At 42.2% G+C, this 26,540-nt stretch overlaps 1 protein-coding gene across 1 annotated transcript; it reads right to left on the bottom strand.

The window, feature by feature from the left end:
• Positions 1-1,270: 1,270 nt before the first annotated feature.
• LOC307249609 (gamma-glutamyl hydrolase-like) lies at positions 1,271-26,540 on the bottom strand. Its single transcript, XM_080026412.1, has 9 exons — positions 26,454-26,540; positions 21,138-21,252; positions 11,070-11,120; positions 10,224-10,308; positions 8,986-9,133; positions 6,443-6,549; positions 3,303-3,393; positions 2,638-2,775; positions 1,271-1,859 (listed from the first exon to the last, which is right to left on the bottom strand). The coding sequence occupies exons 1-9, from the start codon at positions 26,488-26,490 to the stop codon at positions 1,738-1,740; spliced, it is 894 nt and encodes a 297-aa protein (XP_079882538.1). The 5' UTR covers positions 26,491-26,540; the 3' UTR covers positions 1,271-1,737.

The following is a 26,540-nucleotide window of genomic DNA, read 5'->3' as shown; positions in this document are numbered from 1 at the left end:
AATTAAAAGTATTGTCAATTAAAGTGACACCATGTCCCAAACCCTTTTTTGAAAGAAAAGAAAAAGTCCAACAAGTTTCCACAAGATGGCGCCATGACACCACTGAATGAATGCAAGTTGAAATAAGCCATAACAGTGAAGAGACTGCTGTTACAGGTTTTTTTTCGATTGCTTACTGTAATGTAGATAGATAGATAGATAGATAGATAGATAGATAGATAGATAGATAGATAGATAGATAGATAGATAGATAGATAGATAGATAGATAGATAGATAGATAGATGGACGGACGGACGGACGGACAGACGGACAGACGGACAGACGGACAGACGGACAGACGGACAGACAGACAGACAGACAGGCAGACAGGCAGACAGGCAGACAGGCAAGCCCTATCTTAACTATATTGTAACCTACAGAAAAAAACAACTAACATAAAGTTTTCAGTTTGCCAACAAGTCAAATAGTCTATTCATGTTTTTTTGATCACACATCTTACACTTTCATTTTCATCCACAAAATGTCATCTACAAACGATCTGCTGGTTTGACATTATGTTGATGTCTGGATAGTGCAGCAGTGCCCATCAAAGTACACTGTATGCCAGGCTGCTCCGGTGGTGTAGTGGATAGAGCGCGTACCATATTGGCTCCGGCCTTCGTTGCAGTGGTAGCGGGTTCAAATCTGACCCGTGGACCTTTACTGCAGATCATCCCCCCTCTTTCTCTCTCTCTCTCTCTCTCTCTCCATTTCAACTCTGTACTGTCTAATAAAGCTTGAAAATGCCAAAAAATAATCTTTAAAAAAATACACTGTATGCAGTATACTAGTCGGAATGGTGACTGATGGAGAAAAATCCAGAAATATTTGAACATATTTTTTGGCATTTTCAAGCTTTATTAGATAGTACAGCAGCTTGGCAAAAAATGCTGCCCACTGATTACAACACCTGTGTGTGATTGAGTGATGCAACACACCTGCTCACTCAATCAGAGGCAGATTAAAGACAGGGGGAAAAGAAGAGGCTAAGAAAAGACCCAAAACAAGCCCATACATTACAAATGGCCAAACAGACACACACAGATACAATCATGTGAATATGAACGGTTTTGTTTTAAACTTTGGCCACGATTATTTGACAAATTCTGATTTGATCTAGCTCTTGTTTCAGTCCTCAGTACGATAGATAGATAGATAGATAGATAGATAGATAGATAGATAGATAGACAGACAGACAGACAGACAGACAGACAGACAGACAGACAGGTGGATAGATAGAAGACACTTTATTCATCCTCACGGGGAAATTCGAGTATCAAGCAGCTCACACATACATTTAAAAAGCTCAACAATTCCATTTATATATACAGTATGTATAAAAAAAAGAGAAACAATTAAGAGACCACTCCAAATGTTCAGTGTCTCTCGTTTTACTCTTTAGAGGCATATGTTTGAGTAGAATGAACATTTTGGTTTTATTCTATAAACTACTGACAATATTTCTACCAAATTCCCCCCAAAAATATTGTCATTAAGAGCATTTCCATTAAGTTATGTAGAGATGAAGATTTAAGAAAAATCCAGACTGGTCTCTTAATTTTTTCCAGAGCTGTATATATACACACACACACACACACACACACACACACACACACACACACACACACACACACACACACACACACACACACACACACACACACACACACACACACACACACACACAGTGCTGTATATCAATCAAAGTAATAGTTCTGGGTGAACATTGCGTCTGTGCCAGCGAAGACAGGAGAGAAGTTGTATATGAGCGCTCTCTCTTCCTCTGATGAGCTGGGGAAACGATGGCCGCTCTTCATGGCTGGAGCGGAGAGAGAAGAGGGAAGAATGAAAACGTATGTAGATTATATTATACTATTATAAGAGATTATTTTTTGGGCATTTTCAAGCTTTATTAGACAGTACATAATTGAGATGGGGAGACAGAGAGAGAGAGAGAGAGAGAGGGGGGGGGGGGGGGGGGTGACATGCAGTAAAGGTCCACAGGTTGGATTTGAACCCGCGACCACTGCAACAAAGGCCGGAGCCAATATGGTACGCGCTCTATCCACTAGGACACTGGAGCGCCCTGTAAGAGCCATTGTTAGGTGGTCAATGTATGTTGTAATGTCATGTGTTGTCCACTAGTTGTTGCTGTCCTATTGCTTAGGGCAAGTTTTTTTTTGTTACAAGACCAGTGTATTCATAAATGCATCAATGCTAATGCCAGAATCATAATATATAGCGTAGAGGTTTGTACACATTTCTAAATGTGTTTATGTAGAAAACACTCCAGATGTTCAGTGTCTCTCGTTTTAAGGTCTGTTTGAGTAGAATGAACATGTTGGTTTTATAACATAAACTACTGACACCATTTCTGGAGGCCGTTATAGCAGTTGTGAAATATGTTTACCTTATAGATAGATAGATAGATAGATAGATAGATAGATAGATAGATAGATGGATAGATGGATAGATGGATAGATGGATGGATGGATGGACGGACGGATGGATGGATGATGGATGGATGGATGGATAGATAGATAGATAGATAGATAGATAGATAGATAGATTGATAAGACAGACAGATAGACAGTTACCTTCAGAAACAAAGAATCTGGCTGTGTAGAAGCTGGCTGTGATAGCGGAGGTGGAGTGGACCATGCCGGGCTTATCGACCCACTCATAGAGACACTTCTCTGGGTGCCACTGGATCGCGTAGAACGGGTAACGGATGGCTAGGGGGACACAAAGACAAACACAAAAAATAAAGTAAAGTATAGGGAAGGGAATAATTTATTGTTGTTGTTGGGGCGCTCGTGGCCCAGGTCCTGCAGCAGACCCGGGTTAGAATCCAGCCCGGGTCGTTCTCTGCATGCCACTCCCCTCTCTGACCCATTTCACCTCTGTCTCTACAAACTGTCTAATAAAGCAAAACATGCCAAAAAATAAATGAATAGGCCACTGGAAAAAAAACATCTAATCAAAATATTTAGGGGAGAACGGGGTAATTTGTCACACGGGTTGGTTGTCACAATCGTTATATCTCGGAACCAGAAGGTGCTGGTCTGTGAAACTAAAAAAAAAAACCTTTGTAAAATGTTTTGTTGGTGTTTTTATAAATTTTGGGTAAATGTACTTTCTTTTGTTTATCAATTTCACAAATAAGAACATTTTATTTACTATTTGTTTAGTTGTATATCTGTTTTCACACATGTTCTAACTAAACATAAAAAACTAAGTGTAAAGTTGAACGGTACGGGACCTTCCATGGTGGAGATGAATTCTGTCTGGCCGTCGTTGTTAGTGGAGAGAACTTTGTAAAACCGTCTCAGCCTGGACGACCTGCTGTAGTTCTGTTGGTTCAAAGGCAAAAACAAAATTACATTTATATTATTATTTTAGACATCATACTACTTTTATCTTTCTACATAGAACAACAAACTCTGGTATAGGGCAGAACAATTACATGTATATTAATGTTTTAGCCATAAAACACATTGTCCCTTGCTGCATTGAATAAAACACATTTACATAATAATAAGAACTGTTTTCCTACTATGTCATGTATGGAAATATTATGAGTTACATGATTTTTGGTGCTCATTCACCCATCTTCACACACACACACACACACACAGATAGACAGACAGACAGACAGACAGACAGACAGACAGACAGACAGACAGACAGACAGACAGACAGACAGACACACACACAAAAAAAGACATACACTCACTACATGTATATTAATATTTTAGCCATTTGAGGTTTGGCACAGGACTGGGTCAGAAGTTATTTACATGACAGTAAAAAAATTGTGAAATTAGGGGAGTTCACATCGACATGCTTAGATATTGTTTGTGGGGTCCCTCAGGGGTCAATCTTGGGGCCGAAATTATTCCTGCTTTATATAAATGACATACGTAAAGTGTCGAAAGTCTTAAGGTTAATTTTATTTGCTGACGACACAAATATCTTCTATTCGGGGAAAGATCTGGATAATATGGTTGAGATCGTAAACATTGAATTGACTAAGTTACATGGGTGGTTAAACCGAAATAAGTTATCACTAAATTTAGAAAAAAACTAAATTCATGATGTTTGGCAGGAGAGCATCAGATGTCGCTGTAAAAATCCAGGTAAATGGGATTGAAATTCAAAGGGTGAAGCAACACAAAGTCCTAGGGGTAATAGTTGACGATAAGTTAAGTTATATATTAGGGCTGTCAAAATTAACGCGTTAACGCAGGGTGATTAATTTCTGGAATTAATGCGTTATTTTTTTTTAACGCATGTGCAGAATGATCCGCCCGTGCATCCCACCCGCTCTACACTACAGTCACTCTTACGCTGTGGCTGACCCAGGATCAGTAGCTGCGCACAGCCAAACATAGCAGCACGCTAGTCTATGTTTTAAACTACTAACCACGGACCTATAACTGCTGCTAACGGCCACGTCTGTGTCGCGGCTGGCAGTTGCTCTCGGAAGCAACAGGAGAAACATTCTGCTCCGTTCACGGGAGGAAACAAACGTCTGCAGTTTTCAGAGGTGTGTGTACGTGACAACAACGTCGGCTATACACACACACACACACACACACGCACACTGTAGCGGAGGAAACTGGTGGATGTATCGGTACCGCGCTGATCTGCTTGTATCACAGGTTTCACTTCAGAGGTGTCGGCCAGAACAGCACTTGTGGCCAAAAACGTCAGACTATAAGCATGAGACGAGGAGACGAGGAGTAGGGTTTATCCGCTCTTTATTTTCCTTCTTTCACAGACACAGCAGCATAGATCGCAGGAAAATAAACAATTGGGCTTAAACTCCGCTCGTGAGGAGACGTTACAACAGCTGTTGCGAATCGTGGCCGTTAATAACATGCATAAACTATAGCCTAATTTATAACAGCGATCGGGACTGCATGTAGGCTACTTACTCACTCACGGGTGATTCACATAAACTCAAATAAACACGTTTCACATGTGGAATGATCGATTACTGCGGCAACGCTCACACATCCGACCGAGGGAGAAGAGAAAGGAAACTTACTAAACAGACTCTCCGGCCGACTGACGTCACAGCCCTAACTGACAGTTATCCACACTGAATAAAACACATCTTAACACACTGTAAAAAATATCAAACACTAACTTATGAACATTGGGGCCTTTTCTACACACAGACACACGAACGAACTGCAATCAGGTTGTATTCAGGAATGCAAAACCATGGATTCACTCAATACATGCCATTATAGCCTATGCTATATTTGCTGAATAGAGACAGCCAAATTTAAGTATGATGTGGTTGTTTTAGTTGATTATAATTTATTTGCAGTAATTACACCATCATTTGGAGATTCAATGAATAAAAACTACATTTAAATGTATATTCACCTTCTGTCCTTTATCTTTCAATTCATATAACAATATACAGAAAAAATGGTAATTTTTTGGGCCTATTTCGAATGGTAGAATTAATCGTGATTAATCGTGATTAATCCACGGAATCCTTTGATTAATCTGATTAAAAATGTTAATCGTTTGACAGCCCTAGTATATATATATATATATATATATAACATTTTTTTTTTGTTTGTTTTATTTTTTTTTCTGTAACAGTAACTGTGTATCTGAATCCGAATTTGATGAAAATGGGGGCGGGACCTGATAAGCCTTTGGCTTCTTCCGTCTCCCTTCGGACAACACAAAGTATGATGTATGAATATTTGCAAGAGAACATTGTGTATTGTGTGGAATTGTCTGAAAGAATAATAAATAAATAAATGGTAGAGGGCTTTTTATCTTGAGCAATTTGGGTTAGCACATAACTCCCTGAAAGACGCAAACTAAATCTTGATGGAGCACATTCCAGTCACTTCAGACATGATGGGTAACACCTTAAAACCACATCCTGCAAAGTCTACTGTGTGTGTGTGTGTGTGTGTGTGTGTGTGTGTGTGTGTGTGTGTGTGTGTGTGTAAAATCAGCAGCTAACGAGTCTCAGGCCCTGGGGTGAAAGAGGCCTCAGTTTGTGCCTTTCTTACTGTCTCTTGTACGCCTTTACATTTAGTCCAATTATATACATACAGCTCTGGAAAAAAATGAAAAGACCACAGCAAATGTTCAGTGTCTCTCGTTTTACTATTTCTAAGGCATATGTTTGAGTAGAATGAACATTTTGGTTTTATAATATAAACTACCGACAACATTTCTACCAAATTCCAATACTTTTTTTTTGTCATGAAGAGCATTTTCAATAAGTAATGTAGAGATGAAGATTCAAGAAAAATCTTTTTAAAGATTTTTTTTTTGTTTTAATACAGTAAACAGTTGTGGAGGGACAAAGATGAAATGAGTCAGAGAGGGGAATGACATGCAGAGAACGCACACACAGACCTCCATAGACAGACTCCAGTTGTGGAAGTTGGATGTGATGTTTTCCTCAGACAGAGACTGAAGCACATCCTTTGGAAAACTCCGGAACAAACGGCTGGAATGTGCCGCTAAGGGACACAGGAGTAAAAAAAGTTATTATCACTTCATGGATAGATTATTATATATATTTTTTGTCTTCTTAAAAATATATATAAATATATATATATATATAAGTTTGCAAAACTGTGGTCAGTAGGTGCAAGGTGTGGTGGCCAAGTGGTAAGGCGTTGGTCTCGTAAACCAAAGATCATGGGTTAAATTCCCATCCATACCTTAAACATTTAAGAGGTTCATAACTCTGTTAAGTTAAGCACAACACATGAAATCATAGCATTTCCATTTGCTTCATGCTTAACAACAAGTGGTGCTTGCTGGTCCTATCCAAACCTACCCTGCGTTCCAATCCCCATGTTTCCCTATTATTTACAATACCAGAAAAGTATTTAGCTATTAAAATGCATTGCATGCGAAGATAATTACCAGTCTAGGTTGATGAAATAGGCTACTGTCTCATTTAGACAAGGAGGAGCGATGCACAACACTGCATAGAGGGCTCTACATTAACACTCGCCAAATGCGGGAAATATCATAGATAGTGTATGAAGGTAAAAACTCTTGGCAGGTGAAAGATGTGTGTTTGGCGGGCGGCTTTTCTAACGTCTGCTACACTCTTGTCACCAACACCAGTAGCATACACGGCTTTCTGTATGCAGTTAAGATACTGCATATGCGAACATAATATTTCCTGTGCGCCTTCACATTAAAAGCATGTTACTAGCCAAACGCGAGTTGTCTTTTATTCTTAAGCAGATAAGAACAGGAAGTAGTTGCCTTGCAGCTCTCCAGTCAATAGCAGTGATTTCCGTGTTTTCAGATTTACGCAGTGAAATGAAAACAGAGCTTGTCATTTGCAATACGAACGTTAGTTGCAATACTGCAACTAACTTTCATGAGGCTTCTATAAAAGCTGCATGAACGCCAGTGATGCATTTTCAACGTATTTCCGCTCAGGCAGGGGGCAGCAGTTGAGTAGGAGGTCCCTAATGTGGACACAAACCACATTAGTGTTTCCACTACCAAATGAATGCGGACACAAGTGGTCACAACGGACGTAAACCACCTCCGAATGTGGTTTTTGTGATCCGATCTCAATGCGTCTTGAGAGTGTTCTCACCTGTAGTTAGAGCTGTATTCATTGCTGTGTCTGAAATCGCACACTTACGTAAGTGCACTTACATTGAGTGCACTTTATTATCCCTGCAGTACACTTACACTTACTTATAGGCGCAGTGCTCTCATTTCTACAGTGCACTGTCCAAACTGCTGTCGCGCACCTACCGGAAATGACTTTGCATTTTGACGGTTCTTCTTTGGTGGTATTTTTTTCTGCTTGCGTTATCAATAGCCAAAACAGAAACATTAGTCGCGGAAAAACAAAAACAATGTGTAATTTAACTTTTGTAGAGCGCGTCCGTCTCCACGGATGCTTCAAGCTCATCTATTTTGATTAAAAAGTCCCGCCCTCTCCGCTACGCAGGCAAGATGGCGGCCGTTGAGTGTGGAAAGTGTCCATCGCTCCACACAAGTTTTAGACCGTTTTGAGTGCACTGCATTTTGACACACTCTCCGGTTCTGCACAAAGTGCACTCAAACAAGTAAGTGTAAGTACAGAAGTGTGCGATTTCAGACACAGCACATGTGATCGGATCACAAAAGTCAGATGTTAATGCCAAGTGGAAACGGGGTCTAAGCAATTTCCGTCTTGCAATGTAGTTTGAAACAGCAGTACTTTGGGTCTTTGGTGATCCACAGTATTAGATTTGGTGCATTATTACCAACTTCAGCTCCATTTTAATTTCCCTTCAGTAGTCAGTCTGGGTGTGCGATATATTTGCCGGTTTTCTCAGGATAGATTTTTGTCTGACCAATCAGCGAACAGAGGGAGTGGCTGAGGACGTTGAGGCCATGGGATCCGCCCACACAACACAGCATTTCGCACCATGACTGATGTGGCTATGAGATTTATACTAATAACAACTTGAAGCTAAGAGCTGGTAGGAATGTTTACTCTTTGTTAATTATCTAGCAGGATTCCAGTAAAAGGAATCGCACCCTGTTGTTGTCAATATAAAATACATAATCTTCACTATAGCATATGTATTAAAGTTAAGATTAATTCTTGTTTTAGTGGTATGTGAACTTGTGGTTTTCCCCATTCAGATTTTTTAAAGTGCTACGAGTGAACTTTTAAACATGTCTGAAATAGTCTAATTTTTTATATCTGGTGTGTGTGTGTGTACAGTGTGTTTGTGTACCTGATGTGAGAGAGAGGGGTAGAGCCACAGCCTTGGTGTGTGTGTGTGTGTGTGTGTGTGTGTGTGTGTGTGTGTGTGTGTGTGTGTGTGTGTGTGTGTGTGTGTGTGTGTGTGTGTGTGTGTGTGTGTGTGTGTGTGTGTGTGTGTGTGTGTGTGTGTGTGTGTGTGTGTGTGTGTGTGTGTGTGTACCTGATGTGAGAGTGAGGGGTAGAGCCACACGCATGGAGTTGGTGCGTATGAGCAGGTTTATTTTTGTTTTATTTGATGTTAAGGCCGCCAGCTGCTGGAAGCCCAGACAGGTTCCCCAGATAGGAAAGAAGTCCCCGGCATCGTTCGCCTGTAGGAAATAATTAAGCAATTTCACATGAGAGGGAGCATGTTGTCGCTCTATATCAGCGCTGCTGTGATTCGGTCGTAGGTACGAGGCCGCAGGCCGAGTGCCGAAGACAAACACAGCAGCACTAAAGCCTGATTTATACTTGTGCGGCTCTGCCCCTCTGTGTTCTCTGCTGGGTATCGCGGACAACGAACGTTCTCATGAACCGTTGATTGTAGTTTCGCCCGTGTGGCAGATTGCACACTGCACTTTTGATGTAAATCGGCGAAATCCGTTGCTAAACAAATGAAAACTGGAAGATTTTGAGTTTGATGACAATGAGGAAGAGCTCCTGTGCTGTTGAAATCCCTCCTTGTTGCTCTGATGCCCAATAAAACCTCTGCGGCGTCTGCGTCATCTGGCGCGTAGTCACAATGTTCAGTTGGTACGGCTCTGAGGCACCGCACAGGCTCTCTGCGGCTCCGCGGAGGCTCTGCGCACGCGGTACCGCACAAGTATAAATCAGGCTTTATATAGAGCGACAACAATGCGACCTCGAGAGTGATATTGCTTTTATACAGCAGTTTTACAACTTAAATTCACAAGTTAACTTTAAAATGTGATCTTTAATCATTTAAGAATGTATTTGCTTCCGCCAACACAAATAGTCCGACAACAGCAGTCAGAGCGGAGCGCGTTGCTATGCACCATGGCTAAACTACGCAAATGGCAGCGCCTTCGATTCACAGGCTTCGATGAGGCGCGTCGCAAGCGCCAGCCGCTGGACGCCGGCCGCTGGACGCCTATTCTTGGGTGGACGCGCGGCCACACGCTAGTACATTGACTTTGTATGTAATCTCGCCGCGCGGCCAGTGCAGTGTGTTCGCAGCTTTACCTTCAGAGCTAAGTCTGTCTGTCTGTCTGTCTGTCTGTCTGTCTGTCTGTCTGTCTGTCTGTCTGTCCTCACCTTCAGAGCTAAGTCTGTCTGTCTGTCTGTCTGTATGTCTGTCTGTCTGTCTGTCTGTCCTCACCTTCAGAGCTAAGTCTGTCTGTCTGTCTGTCTGTCTGTCTGTCTGTCTGTCTGTCTGTCTGTCTGTCTGTCTGTCCTCACCTTCAGAGCTAAGTCATAGAAGATCTTTGCAGCGCGACTGAACTGCGATGTCTCGATATCTACAACTCCTCCCGGCAGCAACAACCTGCGGGAGACAGTTTGAGTGTAGGCATCATGCTAGGCTATCGTTCATACATGGCATACAATGGTTGGTATAACTTTGTATAATTTTGTGAACTGTCTATACTTTTCTGAACTTTAAGACAGCACGCTATCGCAAAAACCTGCTGTTTCAATTAATTTACTATATTTTATCCATTGTGTTTATTTTTATTTTTTGTGAAATAATTCAAACATAATTTTTGTTTATTGTGTTTTCATGCTTTTCATTTTGTTTTGTATTTTTTATATGCCTGAAATAAATTGAATCAATCAATCAATCAATCAATCAATCAATCAATCAATCTAGCTTGTGTACACACAGTCACTAGAATGGCAAGTTATATGGAAAGCAATATAGGGTTTGTGTGATCATGTTGCAATAGCCTGCTTGGTACCCCATACTTAATGGGAACTTGTTAAGTATAGTATACCAAGTAGACTATTGCAACATATAGAAGATACCTTGACATGGTAAATGCACATATCTGACAGAGTTGTCCATTTGCGAAGGCCCTGCCCACATACATCCACATTGCACCATTTCTGATAAATCTGGAGTCAGATCCAACATCAACCTGACGTGTGGTGGTAGTTAGGAATGTTTGCTCTTTGTTAGTTTTCTGGAATGATTTCCATAATGGAGATCCCCATACAACTGCCAAAATAAAATTCAGTGGCAACATTTGGCCATTGTTTCATAGAAAAATGTTGAAAGTAGAAAACAAAACAACTTGGTCATCTCACCCATTTATTGAAGAGAATATCCGAGTATACTCTTCTTCTGTGAGATTGATTCTAGTCGACAAAAAAGGCACAAAAAGAAAAAATTGTTAAAACCCATCACTGTATACAGGTGAAAATCGAAAAATTAGAATATCGTGCAAAAGTTCATTTATTTCAGTAATTCAACTTTAAAGGTGAAAATAATATATTATACAGACTCATTACATGTAAAGTGAGATATGTGAAGCCTTTATTTGTTATAATTGTGATTATTATGGCTTACAGTTTATAAAAACCCCAAATTCTAAATCTCAGAAAATTAGAATATTACATAAAATCAATAAAAAAAGGTTTTCAAATACATAAATGTCGGCCCTCTAGAAAGTATAATCATGCATATGTACTAAGTACTTGGTTTGGGCCCCTTTTGCATGAATTCCTGCCTCAATGCGGCGTGGCATGGATGCTATCAGCCTGTGGCACTGCTGAGGTGTTATGGAAGCCCAGGTTGCTTTATAGAGGCCTTCAGCTCATCTGTAGTGTTGGGTCTGGTGTGTATCATCTTCCTCTTGACAATAGCCCATAGATTATCTATGGAGTTCAGGTCAAGAGAGTTGTCTGGCCAATCCAGCCCAGTAATACCATGGTCAGCTAACCAGTTACCAATGGTTTCTGGCACTGTGGACAGGTGCCAAGTATGGCTGGAAAAGGAAATGGTCACCTCCATAAAGCTTGTCAACAGACAGAAGCATGAAGTGCTCTAAAATCTTCTGGTAGATGGCTGAATAAAGAAGAAATGAATCATCAAAGACACCCTTACACATTGTGACAACCAACCCCATCAAGGGGTTATAACTACATAACTTACTGTAGCTTTGGCAGCTGGTCTAGTTTGGGATTCACTGGGTTGTTTTGATTTTGTTGCCCTTCTTTCTTTTGCATGCTAGCTGCCTTTTCCTGCTCTAGTTTTTCCTTCTCTGGGGTGTCAGTGAGGATACAACTTGACAATTTATTTCGTTATTGGGTTCCTTTTCTGGCTGCAGCCTTGAGATAACATGTGACAACCAACCCCCCAAAAAATGTGACGACCAACCCCAACTTGAATTTCTTGCTAGCATCAAGGCCAACAACCATCTGACAACTAATTAGCTTTCTAACCACAATCTAAACTATAGTTTACTCTTCACACTTTGTATGGGTAACAAGTGTTTTGTTATAAACCCATTGTGTAAAAGCCTAGAAGAAAAATACTGAGGAGCAAAATATTTTCAATTTGGCATGAAAAACACAAACAGTCGTCTCACCACAAATTCAGCAGTCTAACTCCAAGGAAGACTATGTAGGTGACCTCTGATCCCAATTCTGGATATTTACATACCAACATTTCACAGACAGCGCCTTCTGGTTCCGAGATATAACGATTGTGACAACCAACCCGTGTGACAAATTACCCCGTTCTCCCCTACTATTGAGAACCTGCTAATATTTATCTATTTATCTGTGCAAAACCACTGTATGAGTTTCTGGCATGAGCATTCTTCATACAATCACCTTATTATCAAATTAGCTGAGATAACTTCTGCAGCAAAAAAAATCAAAGATCAGTTTATTAGCTCAATTTGTAACAAGACTGCTCAGTCTGTGTGAATGTCAGGACAGAGAAACAAGAGCGAATGATTCACTGAGGTTTGCATTTCATTAAAAACATTTTTAAACTGTAAACATAGTTAAGGTGGTGTTTTTTTTTACTATTAAAGGCCAATAGGCCTTCTGTGATGCGATAACCAATAATTCATTAATGTTATTATTAGTGCTGTCAGTTTAACGCAATATTAACGGTGTTAACTCAAACCCATTTTAACGGCGTACATTTTTTTATCGCGCGATTAACGCTCGTCATGGCCTAGGAAACGTCGTGTTTTTTTCAAATGCTGTTGTATCAACTAGTAATGTTAGAACAACTGAAACACCACAAACCATACATCTGGCTCGCATTTAAGTTGCTGTCAATTCAAACGGAACATGTCCTACAGCGTAATTTCACATTAAAATAATTTAACTGGCAAAACGGCTAAATGTCTAGTCAATTCTGACTTTTATTTTGAAGCAGAAACCGGAACCTAGCACTTCCTGCTGCGCGACCTTTACTAGTAGCTTCTTCCGTGTGTGACTGAGACTACGCGGAAAAGAACAGAAAAGAAAGCCTGTCATTTGCAAAAGTCTTACTTATAACTCTCCGCGCACACCAACACCTCCATGAATGTTAGTGGCAGCCGCCAGTCATTCATTTTCACTTTAATTTTCGCTACGAAGGGGGACTGAAGCCTCGGCTGCAGCAGCGCCATGGAAACCAACTGCACGCAGGCATAGTAATAATAATAATAATACATTTTATTTATAACGCACTTTATATTTAGCAAAAAATCTCAAAGTGCTACAACAACCAAAAAAAAATAAAAAAAATAAGTTAAAACAAGAGTTAAAAGCAGTTATCAAAGTAACATGAGCAAAAAATTACAGATTAAAAGATTTCTTAAAAAGGTACGTTTTAAGGCCCTTTTTAAAACAATCAATCGACTGTGGAACCCTCAGGTGTTCTGGGAGGGTGTTCCACAGTCGAGGAGCAGAGGAGCAGAAGGCTCGGTCTCCCAGTGTGCGGCACTTAGTCCTTGGGGGGAGAAGTCTGTGGCTGTTGGTGGAGCGGAGTGAGCGTGCTGAGGTCTGGGGGGTGAGGAGTTCTTTGAGGTACTGGGGGGCGTTGCCATGAATGCACTGGAATGTGAGGAGAGAGACTTTGTAGTCGATCCGAGCGGAAATGGGTAACCAGTGTAGTGAGTGAAGAATGGGAGTGATGTGCTCATATTTGCGTACTCTCAGCAGGATTCTAGCGGCGCTGTTTTGAATGTGTTGTAATTTCTGTATGCTCTTGCTGAGAATCCCGCTGAGAAGTGCATTACAGTAATCGAGTCTGGAGGAGACAAAGGCGTGGACAAGCTTCTCTGCATCTCTTAAGGTGAGTGTGGGACGAAGTCTGGCTATATTCCTTAGGTGGAAAAATGATATTTTGCAGAGGTGGTTGATGTGGGCCTCAAAGGTTAGCTGGGGGTCAAACCTGACACCAAGGTTAGTGACTGTTGATGATAGAGGGATGTCTTTGCCAGAGAAAGTAATGCAGGTTATGGTGGAGTTTCGGATCTGATGAGGGGAACCAATGAGGATGGCTTCTGTTTTTGAGCTGTTTAGCTGGAGAAAATTATGCTTCATCCACGCCCTTATCTCCTCCAGACATGCAGTGAGCATGGAGAGAGGTGATGCTGCTGATGGTGGTGAAAGAGTGTCCGTTCTGATGTATAATTGCGTGTCATCAGCGTAGCAGTGAAAGGATATCCCGAAGCGTCTGATGACTTTACCGAGGGGGAGCATGTAGAGGATAAACAGGATGGGTCCAAGCACCGACCCTTGTGGAACCCCGCAGCCAACAGCATGTGAGCGAGACCTTGATCCTCCCATGGCAACGTATTCTGACCTGCCAGTGAGGTAGGACTCAAACCAGCTCAGTGATGTACCTCTGAGGCCAACAGAGTCATGTAGACGCTGGAGCAGTATGTGATGGTCAACCGTATCAAATGCTGCAGATAGGTCGAGGAGGATGAGGAGGGATGGTGAACCAGAATCAGCAGTCATCAGCAGGTCATTTGTGACTCTCAACAAAGCTGTTTCCGTGCTGTGGGCGGAGCGGAAGCCAGATTGAAACTTTTCAAAGGTGTTGTTGTGTTGGAGGTGATCCTGTAGGTGGCCGACAACTACTTTCTCAAGAAGTTTGGAGAGAAATGGCAAATTGGATATGGGCCTGTAGTTTGCGAATACCTGAGGGTCAAGGGTGGGTTTCTTGAGAAATGGTTTGATAATGGCTGTTTTTAGTGCAGATGGTATATGGCCAGTCTGAAGAGATTGGTTTATGACAGTGGTAATCAGAGGACAGAGGGCAGAGCTGTGCGCTTTCACCAGGGCAGTGGGAAAGGGGTCGAGGGCACAAGTGGAGGGTTTCATCCCTTTAATGTTGTCTTGCACCTCAAGTTGGGTGATTTCTGGAAAGGAGCAGAGGGGCGACGTGATGCCAGTCTGAGGGTTGGCGGCTGGAACAGACAGGGGGGAAGGAACAGAGAGGGATGAGCGAATAGTATCAATTTTGGTTGTGAAAAAGTCCATGAAGTTATTGCAGTGATCTTCTGTAATTCCTGTAAGTGGAGGGTTTTGAGGTTGAAGGAGGTGGTTTATAGTGGAGAACAATTGCTTGGAATTTCCAGGACTGCTTTGGATGATGTTAGAGTAGAACTGTGACCGAGCGTCTTTAAGGGACTTGGAATAAGTCCTTTGGTGGTCCCGATACGCCAGTTTGTGGACAGTAAGTCCAGAAACCTTGTATCGGCGCTCAAGGGCACGTCCAACTGCCTTCATTTTCCGCAGCTCACATGTATACCAGGGAGCAGAGCAGGAGAATGTTGCTGTCCTAACTTTGATGGGTGCATGGAAATCTAGAATGTTTCTCAGGGTTGTATTGTAGAAGTCCACGGTTTCAGTGACTGATGACATAGGCACAAGATGGAGGTGTTTGAGGTCAGAAGCCAAATTTTTTGTGTCAATGTTTTTCAGGTTTCTGAAACATATTTCACGTTTGGGCTTGATAGATGATGACAGAGAACCTAACTCCACAGAGATTACCTTATGGTCAGACACACCCATATCATACACAGATGGTGCACTTACAGGGGCGGAGTCAGTAATAACAAGATCCAAGATGTTCCCCTTGATGTGTGTGGGAGAGTCAACATGTTGCCTGAGGTTTAGACAGTCCAGTAGCTGTAGGAACTCGGAGGCAAGGTGGCAGGAGGGGGTGTTGACATGGATGTTAAAATCTCCAAGAATTATGATGTTGGGGGAAGTTGAACAGAAGGTGGAAAGAAGATTGTACATCTCTGGGATGAAACGTGGATTTGGTTTAGGTGGGCGGTAGATTAAAAGAGCAGTCATGGGGAGAGGATGCTTGCTATTGAATGCAAGACATTCAAAAGAGGACAGTTCAGGGAGGGGCAGGGAAGACAGGACCAATTGATTGCGGTAGATGACAGCCAAGCCACCACCACGACCAGAGCTGCGGGCTTGTTGGAGGTAACAGTAGCCAGGAGGACAGGTCTCATTTAAAACAGAAAATACATCTGGTTGATGCCAGGTTTCTGTTAGGCACATTATATCCAAACACTTGTCCCGTATGTGATCATGTATGAGGCATGATTTATTTGTGAGGGATTGGACATTGAAAAGTTCGATTTTAATGTTGAATGAAGTAGCGAGTCTCTGTACTGGTTTAAGTAGACTGAAATTCACCCCGCGCTTACTGACTATGTCCATGCGTGGCGCTGTTGCAGCCGCTCCAGTGTCACTGCTACTAATCCATGGAGTGACAGCGCTCCGATGACGAGGGAGAGATGCGACAGGGCGCACAGCTGACCAGACAGAGGGAATGGCGTCATCAGACCGGGAGAAAACAAACTTTCTTCGAGAACTTCTGTGGATGTACCGGGGCCGACGTAGGAGACCAAGTTCTTTTATGACCGACATACAGGCAGGAGTATTGTGGTTGTTTAGCTTCATCAGTTGAGCAGCAGAGAAGTTCATTATGCCGGGCGTTTGGGCTCCACGTCTGTTGTTAGCCGTCAGCCACAGAGGTAGCACACACAGGAGGAGAAACACTCGGGGGCGAATCACTCTGCACAGATGGTGCATCAGGGACATGGCCGGTGAAGTCGAGACCGGAGAGTATGAAGCGTGTCGGGCGTCCAGGGAGCCAAGAGCAGGAGATACGGGCAGGATTGAGAGTGCCGAGGCCGGTCAGCTGTCCTGCTAACCGCCGATACCTGCTCGTTGACACTTGCTACCAGCCACAGGATGGAATAGAGAAATCGCCAAGTCGGTAAGATCCGTGCATCAACCAGGCAGTTTCACCGATGAATCGCTCACAGAAATTGGTGAGAAGTAGTTTTAGTAGTTCTTACTCAGGACTTAAAACTTAAAACTAAAAACTAAAACTTGAAGCTTGAGGCTTGAGGGGAGAAGCGGCGAACAGACAGCGCCAGCGTCCTCTCTCCGTCAAATATGCTTCCACTTCACACAGTCTGATATAAGCCGTGGATGAAATACTCCCAAAACAGTTAAGCTGGGAACACACCGCACTGGCCGCGCGGCGAGATTACATACAAAGTCAATGTACTAGCGCGTGGCCGCGCGTCCACCCAATGATATTTGTGACAAGACTGCCGCTGGTTACACAGTGAACCTACATCTGTATTTTTTGGCACAGCTGGACCATGTTATTGTTGTTGTTGCACCGTAAGTGAGACAGGTCTGATCTCGGCGTCGGCGTCAGGAATATATGGCCCAATATGATCAAGCGGCGAGCCTCCTGCTGTCACGCGGCCAACCGCTGCCTACGATGAGGCGGCGGTTGGCCGCGGCGGCGACTGCGGTGAACATGGCCCAATATGACCAAGCGGCGAACCTCCTGCATTCATAATGAAGATCCCCATGAAGATGTTAAAATGAAATGATGTTCGCTCAATTGACAAACATTAGCCTCGTTCGACTTGCCCAGGTCTGAGCAAGACCTGCGCAACTATGACGCGCGTCTTGCTGAGCGCACAACAAAAATGCTGCAAAAATGCTGTGCGCTCAGCAAGCCGAGAGTCATAGTTGCGCAGGTCTTAGCAAGACGGCGACATCTCGAACAAGGCTATTACCTCACTTGAAGGCGGGTGTCTGTGTCTGTTGAAGTTTAAAACTATTGGATCTGCCCAGTGCCACTCTGGATCTGCCAACCAATCGCATAACGTTTGGCCGTGTCGCCATGCGCCGGCTTCTGACTTCTACTGAAACTGATGCACGACCTCAACGTCATTGTTCTCAGCCACTCCCTCTGTTCGCTGATTGGACCGGTAAAAATCTATCCTGAGAAAGCCCGCAAATATATATACAGCGGACCCAGACTGACTACTGAAGGGAAATGAAAATGTGGAAGTATGTAGGCATCAGTTTTACCTGATAGGATCCACCCTGGCTCCGGCTCCCTCCAGGTATTTCACATACGAAGGACGTTAGTATGGCTTTTAGTATGAGTAGGAAGTTAGTAGGGCTTTTAGTATGAGTAGGACCTTCGTAGGGTTTTTAATATGAGTAGGACGTTAGTAGAACTTTTAGTATGAGTAGGAAGTTAGTAGAACTTTTAGTATGAGTAGGACGTTAGTAGAACTTTTAGTATGAGTAGGAAGTTAGTAGAACATTTAGTATGAGTAGGACCTTTGTAGGGTTTTTAGTATGAGTAGGACGTTAGTAGAACTTTTAGTATGAGTAGGAAGTTAGTTTGGCTTTTAGGTTGCGTTCCGAATCGCATACTTTCTACTATATAGTATGTAGAAAAAAGATTTAGGATGTCCCGATTGTTGTGGACAGATTTAGGATGGTTAGAAGTACCCGGATGTCCTACTTCATGAGGCCAAGATTGTTAGTGTTGAAAAGCAGGGCTGTAAACTAGCGGTCGCCACTCGCCAAATGCGACCAAAATATTCCCCTGGCGACTTAGTTTGGGAGGGATACATGCCACTGGGGCGGGTAAAAGTTTGTCCCGATGATCGTGCTCTTGCGATAAATTATGCATGATAGAACAAAACATTGCAGTAGCTGTAAACTGATAAATTATGACGGTAGCAAACGTCAAGCTAAACTGGTGATTTGTTGTGTGTCACACTGAAGTAGCTCCCCCGACGTCACCGCTGTAGAAAATAAGTTCCCCCGAAGAAACGTAGCGTGCGCGTCACCGCCATAGAATGTGAAGAACGCCGCTCTTTAAAAGTTTTGGCGCAGCAAAAGCAGTTCGAGCGCAGCAATGGAGCTCTAAATAGATACTGGATCGGATTGGTCCCATTTTTAGTTCTGATGAGTAATAAGTAATGAGTGTAGGCTGCAACAACGAATCGATAAAATCGATTAGTAAAAGCGTTGGCAACGAATTTGGTCATCGATTCGTTGAGTCGCGCGATTAACAAATCACTTGCAGGCGCGGCACTGTTTACATCCAGCCGCCGACAGGTTCATGCACACCCACAGCGAGCCTTCCGCACGTGAAGCGGTTGGTCATATCTAACACTGGACTGTAGGCCTATATAAAAGTGTTGTACCTTTGCTGTATTTGGGTTAAAAAAACTCCTTCAACTCAGTATCCGTCTAGTCCAAAAAAACTCTGTCAGCTGCTGCTGCTGCAGACTGTGTGCAGACGGGCTCGGAGAGTCGGCATCGGCGCATCAACAGTCATTCAAAGCAGCGGCAGTAATCACACAACCGAACGGTGTAGAAAGTCCCGTCAGTTAAAAATAGTAATCCAGTTTTTAAATCCATGTTAAAATCGGAAGGATATAGCTAGTTAGCTTTAAAAAAGTAGCAAACATGTCAACTGTGATGTGTTCAGGCCGGCTCAGTAATATGATTGATGTGTTCAAATGCAACACAAAAAAAAAGAAATTTTAGATTTTGGCGATTTTCCCACCAATATAAAATAGATAGTAAAGATGGAATTATGACCTGTTTAATGTCCTATCTTGAGCTAGGATCATATCAGCAATTAAAGCAATAATACAAGTTCTATTTCAACAAAATAATAGAAAAGTATCAATAGTGATATCAATAAAGACTTGAATCGTTAAGGAGTCTCAAATGGTATCACTATCTATAAAAATTAATGATCTCCTGTCATCTGAGAGAAATTAAGATGATTTAATTGTTTTAACCGTTAGTATTTACTGGTTAAAAATCTTATCGGTTGACTGGTTTACCATGGACATCCCTTAAACTGTATAAATGTATATCATACATTGTATGTTTTTTTTGTGTTATCCCAGTTAGGTTTATTATTCATTTTTTATCATTTAATATTACTTTTAATTGTTCCTGGACATTGGAGCAATAACCTGGTGTTTTGACACTGCAGTCTGCACTGTTTTTTTTAATCCGATTCATCGATTAATCGAAAAAATAATCGACCGATTAATCGATTATTAAAATAATCGTTAGTTGCAGCCCTAAATGAGTGTTTCCTTTGTCACAGTTTTGCACTGTTAAAGTTTTAAATGTGCAATGTTTGAAATGAAATGAATGAAACTAAATTAATATAATATTAAAATGTATTTCTAAATATTACTTTGGCCTCTTTTCTAAGCATGTACTGCTATATAATACTGTTATCTCAATGAAAAGTACTGAAACAGATGTATATATGCAACAAAAAGAGGCAATTTATTATTTGGCCGGTAAAAAATGTACTTGGCCGGTAGATTCTTTCATCTACCGGTCCCCTTGGCAGGTGAGCCAAAAAGTTAGTTTACAGCCCTGTTGAAAAGTGCATCCTATTTGGGCGATTCTGACCCACAATCCAGTGCGCATGTGAAGTGACGTAACATCGACGAAGCCTCCATATGAAAACAAACGGGATGCGACGGATATAAAAGCAAGAGGCAAGATCAAGGCGCAATGTTATGATGAAATAAGAGAGAAAAGTATGTCCCAATAGTATGCCTACTGCATCCTAACTAGATTATTTTTATTGTCGGATGTAGTATGTAGAATAGAAAAAAGAAAGAGTATGCGATTCGGAACGCAACCTTAGTATGAGTAGGACGTTAGCAGGGCTTTTAGTATGAGTAGGACGTCAGTAGGGCTTTTAGTATGAGTAGGAAGTTAGTATGGCTTTTAGTATGAGTAGGACGTTAGCAGGGCTTTTAGTATGAGTATGACATTCGTAGGCTTTTTAATATGAGTAGGACGTTAGTAGGGCTTTTCGAGCACAGTCTATGTGAGAATACAGCCTATATTTGAATCATAACTAACACTACTAAGCATACTATACGTTATTTTTACTTTCTCCTACCCCCTTTCGAGCACGTAGAAAATAGTTTAATAGTTTATTCATCTGATACTATTTTAACTTGTTTTTTATTGCTTGCATGTTAGAAATAAAGACAATCAATCATTAACAGACAGTTTTACCTGATAGGAACCACCCTGGCTCCGCCCCCCTCCAGGAACTTCACATACGAAGCTGCGATGTAAGAAGAGCCGCGAGCACACTGGTCTGTTCGACGGTTCTCCTGGGCCATCACACCTGGGGGAGGATAAGCAATAGCACATGAGAGGGAGCATGTTGTGTTTCTCTTCGGCACTCGGCTTCGTACCTACGACCGAATCACAGCAGCGCTGACATAGAGCGACAACATTGCGACCTCGAGTGTGCTATTGCTTTTATACAGCAGTTTTACAACTTAAATTCACAAGTTAACTTTAAAATGTGATCTTTAATCATTTAAGAATGTATTTGCTTCCACCAACACAAATAGTCCGACAACAGCAGTCAGAGCGGAGCGCGTTGCTAAGCAACAACTTTACGCAAGTGAGCTCGTCCTGCTTTGTTTACTCTGGTAACATTAACCACGGCGGCCCAATGTCCCGTAACGTAACGGCGGATCTTAATCCAGTTGGTGATAAGGTCCGCTGCCCAATCCAAACCCCCATGCTTCATTTCCCAGAGTTTATGAGTATATTTCGGCCCGGGGGAAGTTATACAATGATGTGGGAAAGCTAGGCTAGGCTAAAGCTATGCTGCGTCCGGATCGCGTCCACTCGTATTATTCAGCAGCCTGAGTTTATCTCCACACACTATTGCTGTCTTCAGTAACGTGAGTGTGAGCGACTACCGCACACTGTCTCTGTCTGTGTGTGGCAGCGATGCCCTCTCAAAGGGGAGAGACTCGCCACAGTCAACCTGAGTCACACTCTCACTCACACACACACACACACACACACACACACACACACACACACACACACACACACACACACACACACACACACACACACACACACACACACAGGTTACACAAGTGAAGCTCCGGCTCATCAGTGAGCCGCGGAGTGATTTTGACAGTTATTTTACAGTTTGGTGAACAGTCCGACTGATGTTGTTCTCTCATATCAGCACTCCTTCAGAACGAAGGTTTCTCGTCCAATCAAATCACTCGCTCAGAACCACTGCTGTATAATAGTTCATATATGCCTATCTTGTGTGTCTGTCTCACAGACACTAGGTCAGCCTGGTAGACTGTTAGGAGACACTTAGGTCAGGTGTATAGATAAAGTCTCATCTCCTTAAGGTGCGAACACACTAGGCACTTTACACGCGTACAGACGCGTATAAAATCGGCCGTTTTTCCATAGGGAACCATTGGTTTACGCGCGTACATGGCACGTAGGTGTGCCACTCGCGCTAAAGCAACATTTTAGCCGCGTATGAGCCGCGTATATACGCACCTATGCGCCTACGCAGCTACGCGAGGAGTTCAAAAAATGGAACTTTTTACGCTCCTACGCGTGACGATTAGCCGCGTTGGCCAATCAGCGTTGGGCTTGACACGACGTCACATACATTGGCAGGGTCGGAGAACAGTGTACACAGAGGCTGAGAGACACCGAGGAGGAAAATGTATTGATTAGGGAAATACAATATCGGGAGGGAGACTAGGCACGTTACGCCTGTATAACCATTTTTGACACAAAATGATCAAGCAACATTTTAGCTGCGTTACGCACGTACATCTTACGCGTGTAAAGTGCCTAGTGTGTTCCCACCTTTAGACTCCAGAATGTTATGGTTCACTGTGTTCAGCTCTGAACCAAAACATTGGCTTGGTGCCCGAGCCGGGGAGGTGTTAGAGATAGCGCCAGGTTAATACACACACACACACAGCAACAGGTTAGTACACAGCTCTAAGCATGAGTCTGGCAGCAGAATTGAAGTGCAAGTCACGAGAGTTGCAGTCCGGTTCTCCTTGGCCAAGTCTGTAATAAATATCGCTTCATAATTCATCCAAGTCTCCTGAAATATTCTTCCACCTGAGTTGACCTCCAACCTTAACAGAACTTCCTTCACCAACACAAACTCAAAAGTTCCTCAGAGCATCTTTAAACAAAATCAAATCAAATGAGTTTTATTTGTATAGCCCAAAATCACAAATAGACATTTGTCTCAGTGGGCTTTACATTCCATACAATATGATACAATATGACACCCTGCCCTTATCTATCTATCTATCTATCTATCTATCTATCTATCTATCTATCTATCTATCTATCTATCTATCTATCTATCTATCTATCTATCTATCTATCTATCTATCTATGACACCCTCTGCCCTTAAACCCTTAGCTCGGCTGAGAAAAAAACTCCCAGCAAAAAACCCTTTACTGGGATTATTTTTTTTTTAAAGAAATTCTCAGGGAGAGTCGACAACAACATAGAGGAAGCTAAGACACTTGTATTGCTTTGAACGACAGTAATACAAACTATCGGGATGAAACTATCAGGCAACCACCCTGAATAAGGTGACAATGTGTGTGTGTGTGTGTGTGTGTGTGTGTGTGTGTGTGTGTGTGTGTGTGTGTGTGTGTTATGTGTAGCTCTGTTCTCTCTTCTCAGGGCTCCTGAAGCCCCTCCCTCACCTTGTTAATTGCCACCTGTGCTGCCTATAAGCCGGGCGGCTTAAATGACTCACCCTCTCCAGCTAGGGCCAGCAGCATGGCTCCCATCCACCTTTTGGTTTAAACCTTTGTTACAATAAATGCAGTTTTCTTACACCTTTAACCTGCTTTTGTGTACTTTATGTTGCTTCCCCGAGCCGGGTTGTAACAGTGTGTGTGAATAAGGTTACTAACTAAATCCTTCATATATCAGTTCAATACAAAGTTAATGCTCTTTTTACTTTACTCATAACCACATATAACATAATTGAGTAACGGCTTAGTGAATTATGTGACTGTGTGTTTGTCTGTGTGTGTGTGTGTGAGAGAGAGAGAGAGAGAGAGAGAGAGAGAGAGAGAGTGTGTGTGTGTGTGTGTTTGTGTGTATGAGTGTGTGAGGGCTTCGTTTCGGAACAACACAGCCTGATATGACCACAGTCTTTTGTAACACTGTCGCTGATACCAGCCGACATCTGGATAAACACGTCTGTTTACATTTCACATGTATTTAGTTTAGTATTTAGGTCTCTGCTATTCTTGTGTTCCTCTTATACACTTAATTCTTATTTGTATTATTACTATTATTATTGTTGTTGCTCTTTTATTATTATTATTAAGTCAGGTTCCCACTTGTGTTTCTTGATACCTACACTCTTTGTTATTGCTCTGTTGGAGGAGCCCAGAGGGGTATACTACAAAGCAAACTCAACAGAGCCCGGCTCTCTTTTTTTGATCTGGTTCAACATAACACATACCCTCGCTCAGAGCTAACCAGTATCACGAAGGCAGTTATCAATCTCTTATGTTGAACGAGGGTTTCAGCTTCAGGCTCTGTGCGCGTCCCCATGAGAGGGGGCGTTTGACCGTCATTTGACTCTGCTTCCGCACAGACTGGACTGATCTTGTGCCGCTAACTTTACACAAACGGACTGATTGTGAGCAGCTGAGTAAAACAAAAGTGTGTCGCCAACTTCATTCAAGAGGAAGAGTTTGTCAGTCTGAATTATTACAGCAGAAATCAGAGAGCCGAAAAAAACTCTTACTGCAAATAAGGAGAGTGGAATGCTGCCAGCATTGAAATTATTTATTTATCTTGCCGATCGTTCTCGCAGTGCGTAACGTGACATTATAAAACAATGAAACGTTGAACTCGGATTTAAACACTATACCATTTAGCCTAATATAGGCTACTTTGCTATATTTATAGCACTACGCCTATAGTCCCACACTTAAGAATGTAATTTAAGTCTGACACTGTCCCCAAATGAATAGCCTATGGAAAATCATTTAGTTTTGGGCCACATCATAATGAATACAATTTTGATTTAGACTATTAGCCTTTTATTTGTATCTTACAAATACCAATAGGCCTACATTAAAAAACCTGTAGTCTGGATTTTTCGGACAAATATGAATCTACTGTGAGAAGCTTAACCTGCGAGTCTGCAACGATGTCCGAACTGTGACAGCTGTCACCTGTCACGTCCCAACTGTAATCGCTACTGATGAAAAGAAAGAAGCCTACAGTGAAATAATGTTGCAACCTGTGATTTTATAGAACGCTTTATTAAGAGCCAGTGTGTGTATATCGCCAGGTAAAATCATTTGAGAGGAGAGCATAGAGTGGCGCTGCATACAGTAGCCTATAGGTGTGGGCTATTTTACATTTTCAATAACTGTATGCATGTGGCAAAAAGCCCCGGCGCGATGTTACAGTTCACTCTGTAAGCCTAATGTCACGGCTTCGTTTCGTTCATTAACTTACTGATCAATAAGTTTAGATGTAACAGTTTCCTCAGTGAGAATGTAGCGCTCAGACAATATAGTCAGGTCCGCGGGATTTCTAAATGTGTAGTTTCCTTGAAGGGCAGCGCTCTAAGAGCCGAATTTAAGCTCAAACTCTGAAACAAAAACTGGTCTGAGCAGGTTAGCCGTGCAGCCTCTGTTACCACGGTGATCTAGCCAGGTAAAAAGAGAGCCACCTTTCGTGATACTGAAAACTCTGGCTTTAGACTCAACAGACCTCGCTCAGCCCTTAATCTCGCTTCGTAGTATACCCCTCAGGACTAAAGCATGTCATTGCCAGCGACTACTCTGTAATTGTTGTGCATATGACAATAAACCATCTTGAATCTTGAATCTTGTTAGTCATATAGTTCTCTGATTCATATCAATGAAATTCTGGTTTGTAACATTAAAGGTGCAGTGTGTAATATGACATCATCAAGAAAGTTCTACAAAGTTCTAGAATGCAACGCTCCCTGGGTAACCCCAACCCTTTAGAATAATAACAGAAGCTACAGTGGCCTTCAAGGACAAGAACAATTCAAAATTTTAAACAATGCACCTGATGACATTCCAACTATGACACTTTCAAGATGGCGGCACTATAGGCCTTGGTCCAAAATATGCAGAAATATGGAACATATATGAGACCCTTACTAAGGGAAAAAATAATTAAAAAAAAAAAATGTTTCAGCTATTATGCACTAAATTAAACGTACTTATGGATATTATAATTACTTTCTCCAAAATCTGCTAGGAAATAAAACCCACAATTCTACACACTGCAGGTTTAAACTGCCTACACACCTTGAATCATACATACTACAGCCTTAAGCAACCACTAAACCGGTTACAATGACGGCATTAACAGCCTAGTTTTTGTAATTAAAGCACACACACACACACACACACACACACACACACACACACACACACACACACACACACACACACACACACACACACACACACACACACACACACACACACACAGACTGTGAATCTTACCGATGACCGGTCGGGTGTTGAGCTCTGCGCTGCACATGAGGCCAAATGAGTGTGTGTGTGTGTGTGTGTGTGTGTGAGTGTGTGAGG

Source organism: Ammodytes marinus (genome assembly GCF_949987685.1).
Source record: "Ammodytes marinus genome assembly, chromosome: 4".
In the NCBI taxonomy this organism is placed as follows: Eukaryota; Metazoa; Chordata; class Actinopteri; order Uranoscopiformes; family Ammodytidae; genus Ammodytes; species Ammodytes marinus.
The sequence above is the reverse complement of the archived record's forward strand: the minus strand, read 5'-3'. Positions and strand labels throughout refer to the sequence as shown.

What these genes read in the sequence shown, in the direction of transcription:
- LOC307249609 (XM_080026412.1), bottom strand. Translation starts at nt 26,490, where the DNA reads ATGTGCAGCGCAGAGCTCAACACCCGACCGGTCATCG. An exon ending in TCTATGACTTAGCTCTGAAG is followed by an intron (nt 9,134 to 10,223) that starts GTGAGGACAGAC and finishes TATTTCCTACAG; the next exon opens with GCGAACGATGCCGGGGACTT. An exon ending in CAGATTCTTTGTTTCTGAAG is followed by an intron (nt 1,860 to 2,637) that starts GTAACTGTCTAT and finishes TCTCCGCTCCAG; the next exon opens with CCATGAAGAGCGGCCATCGT.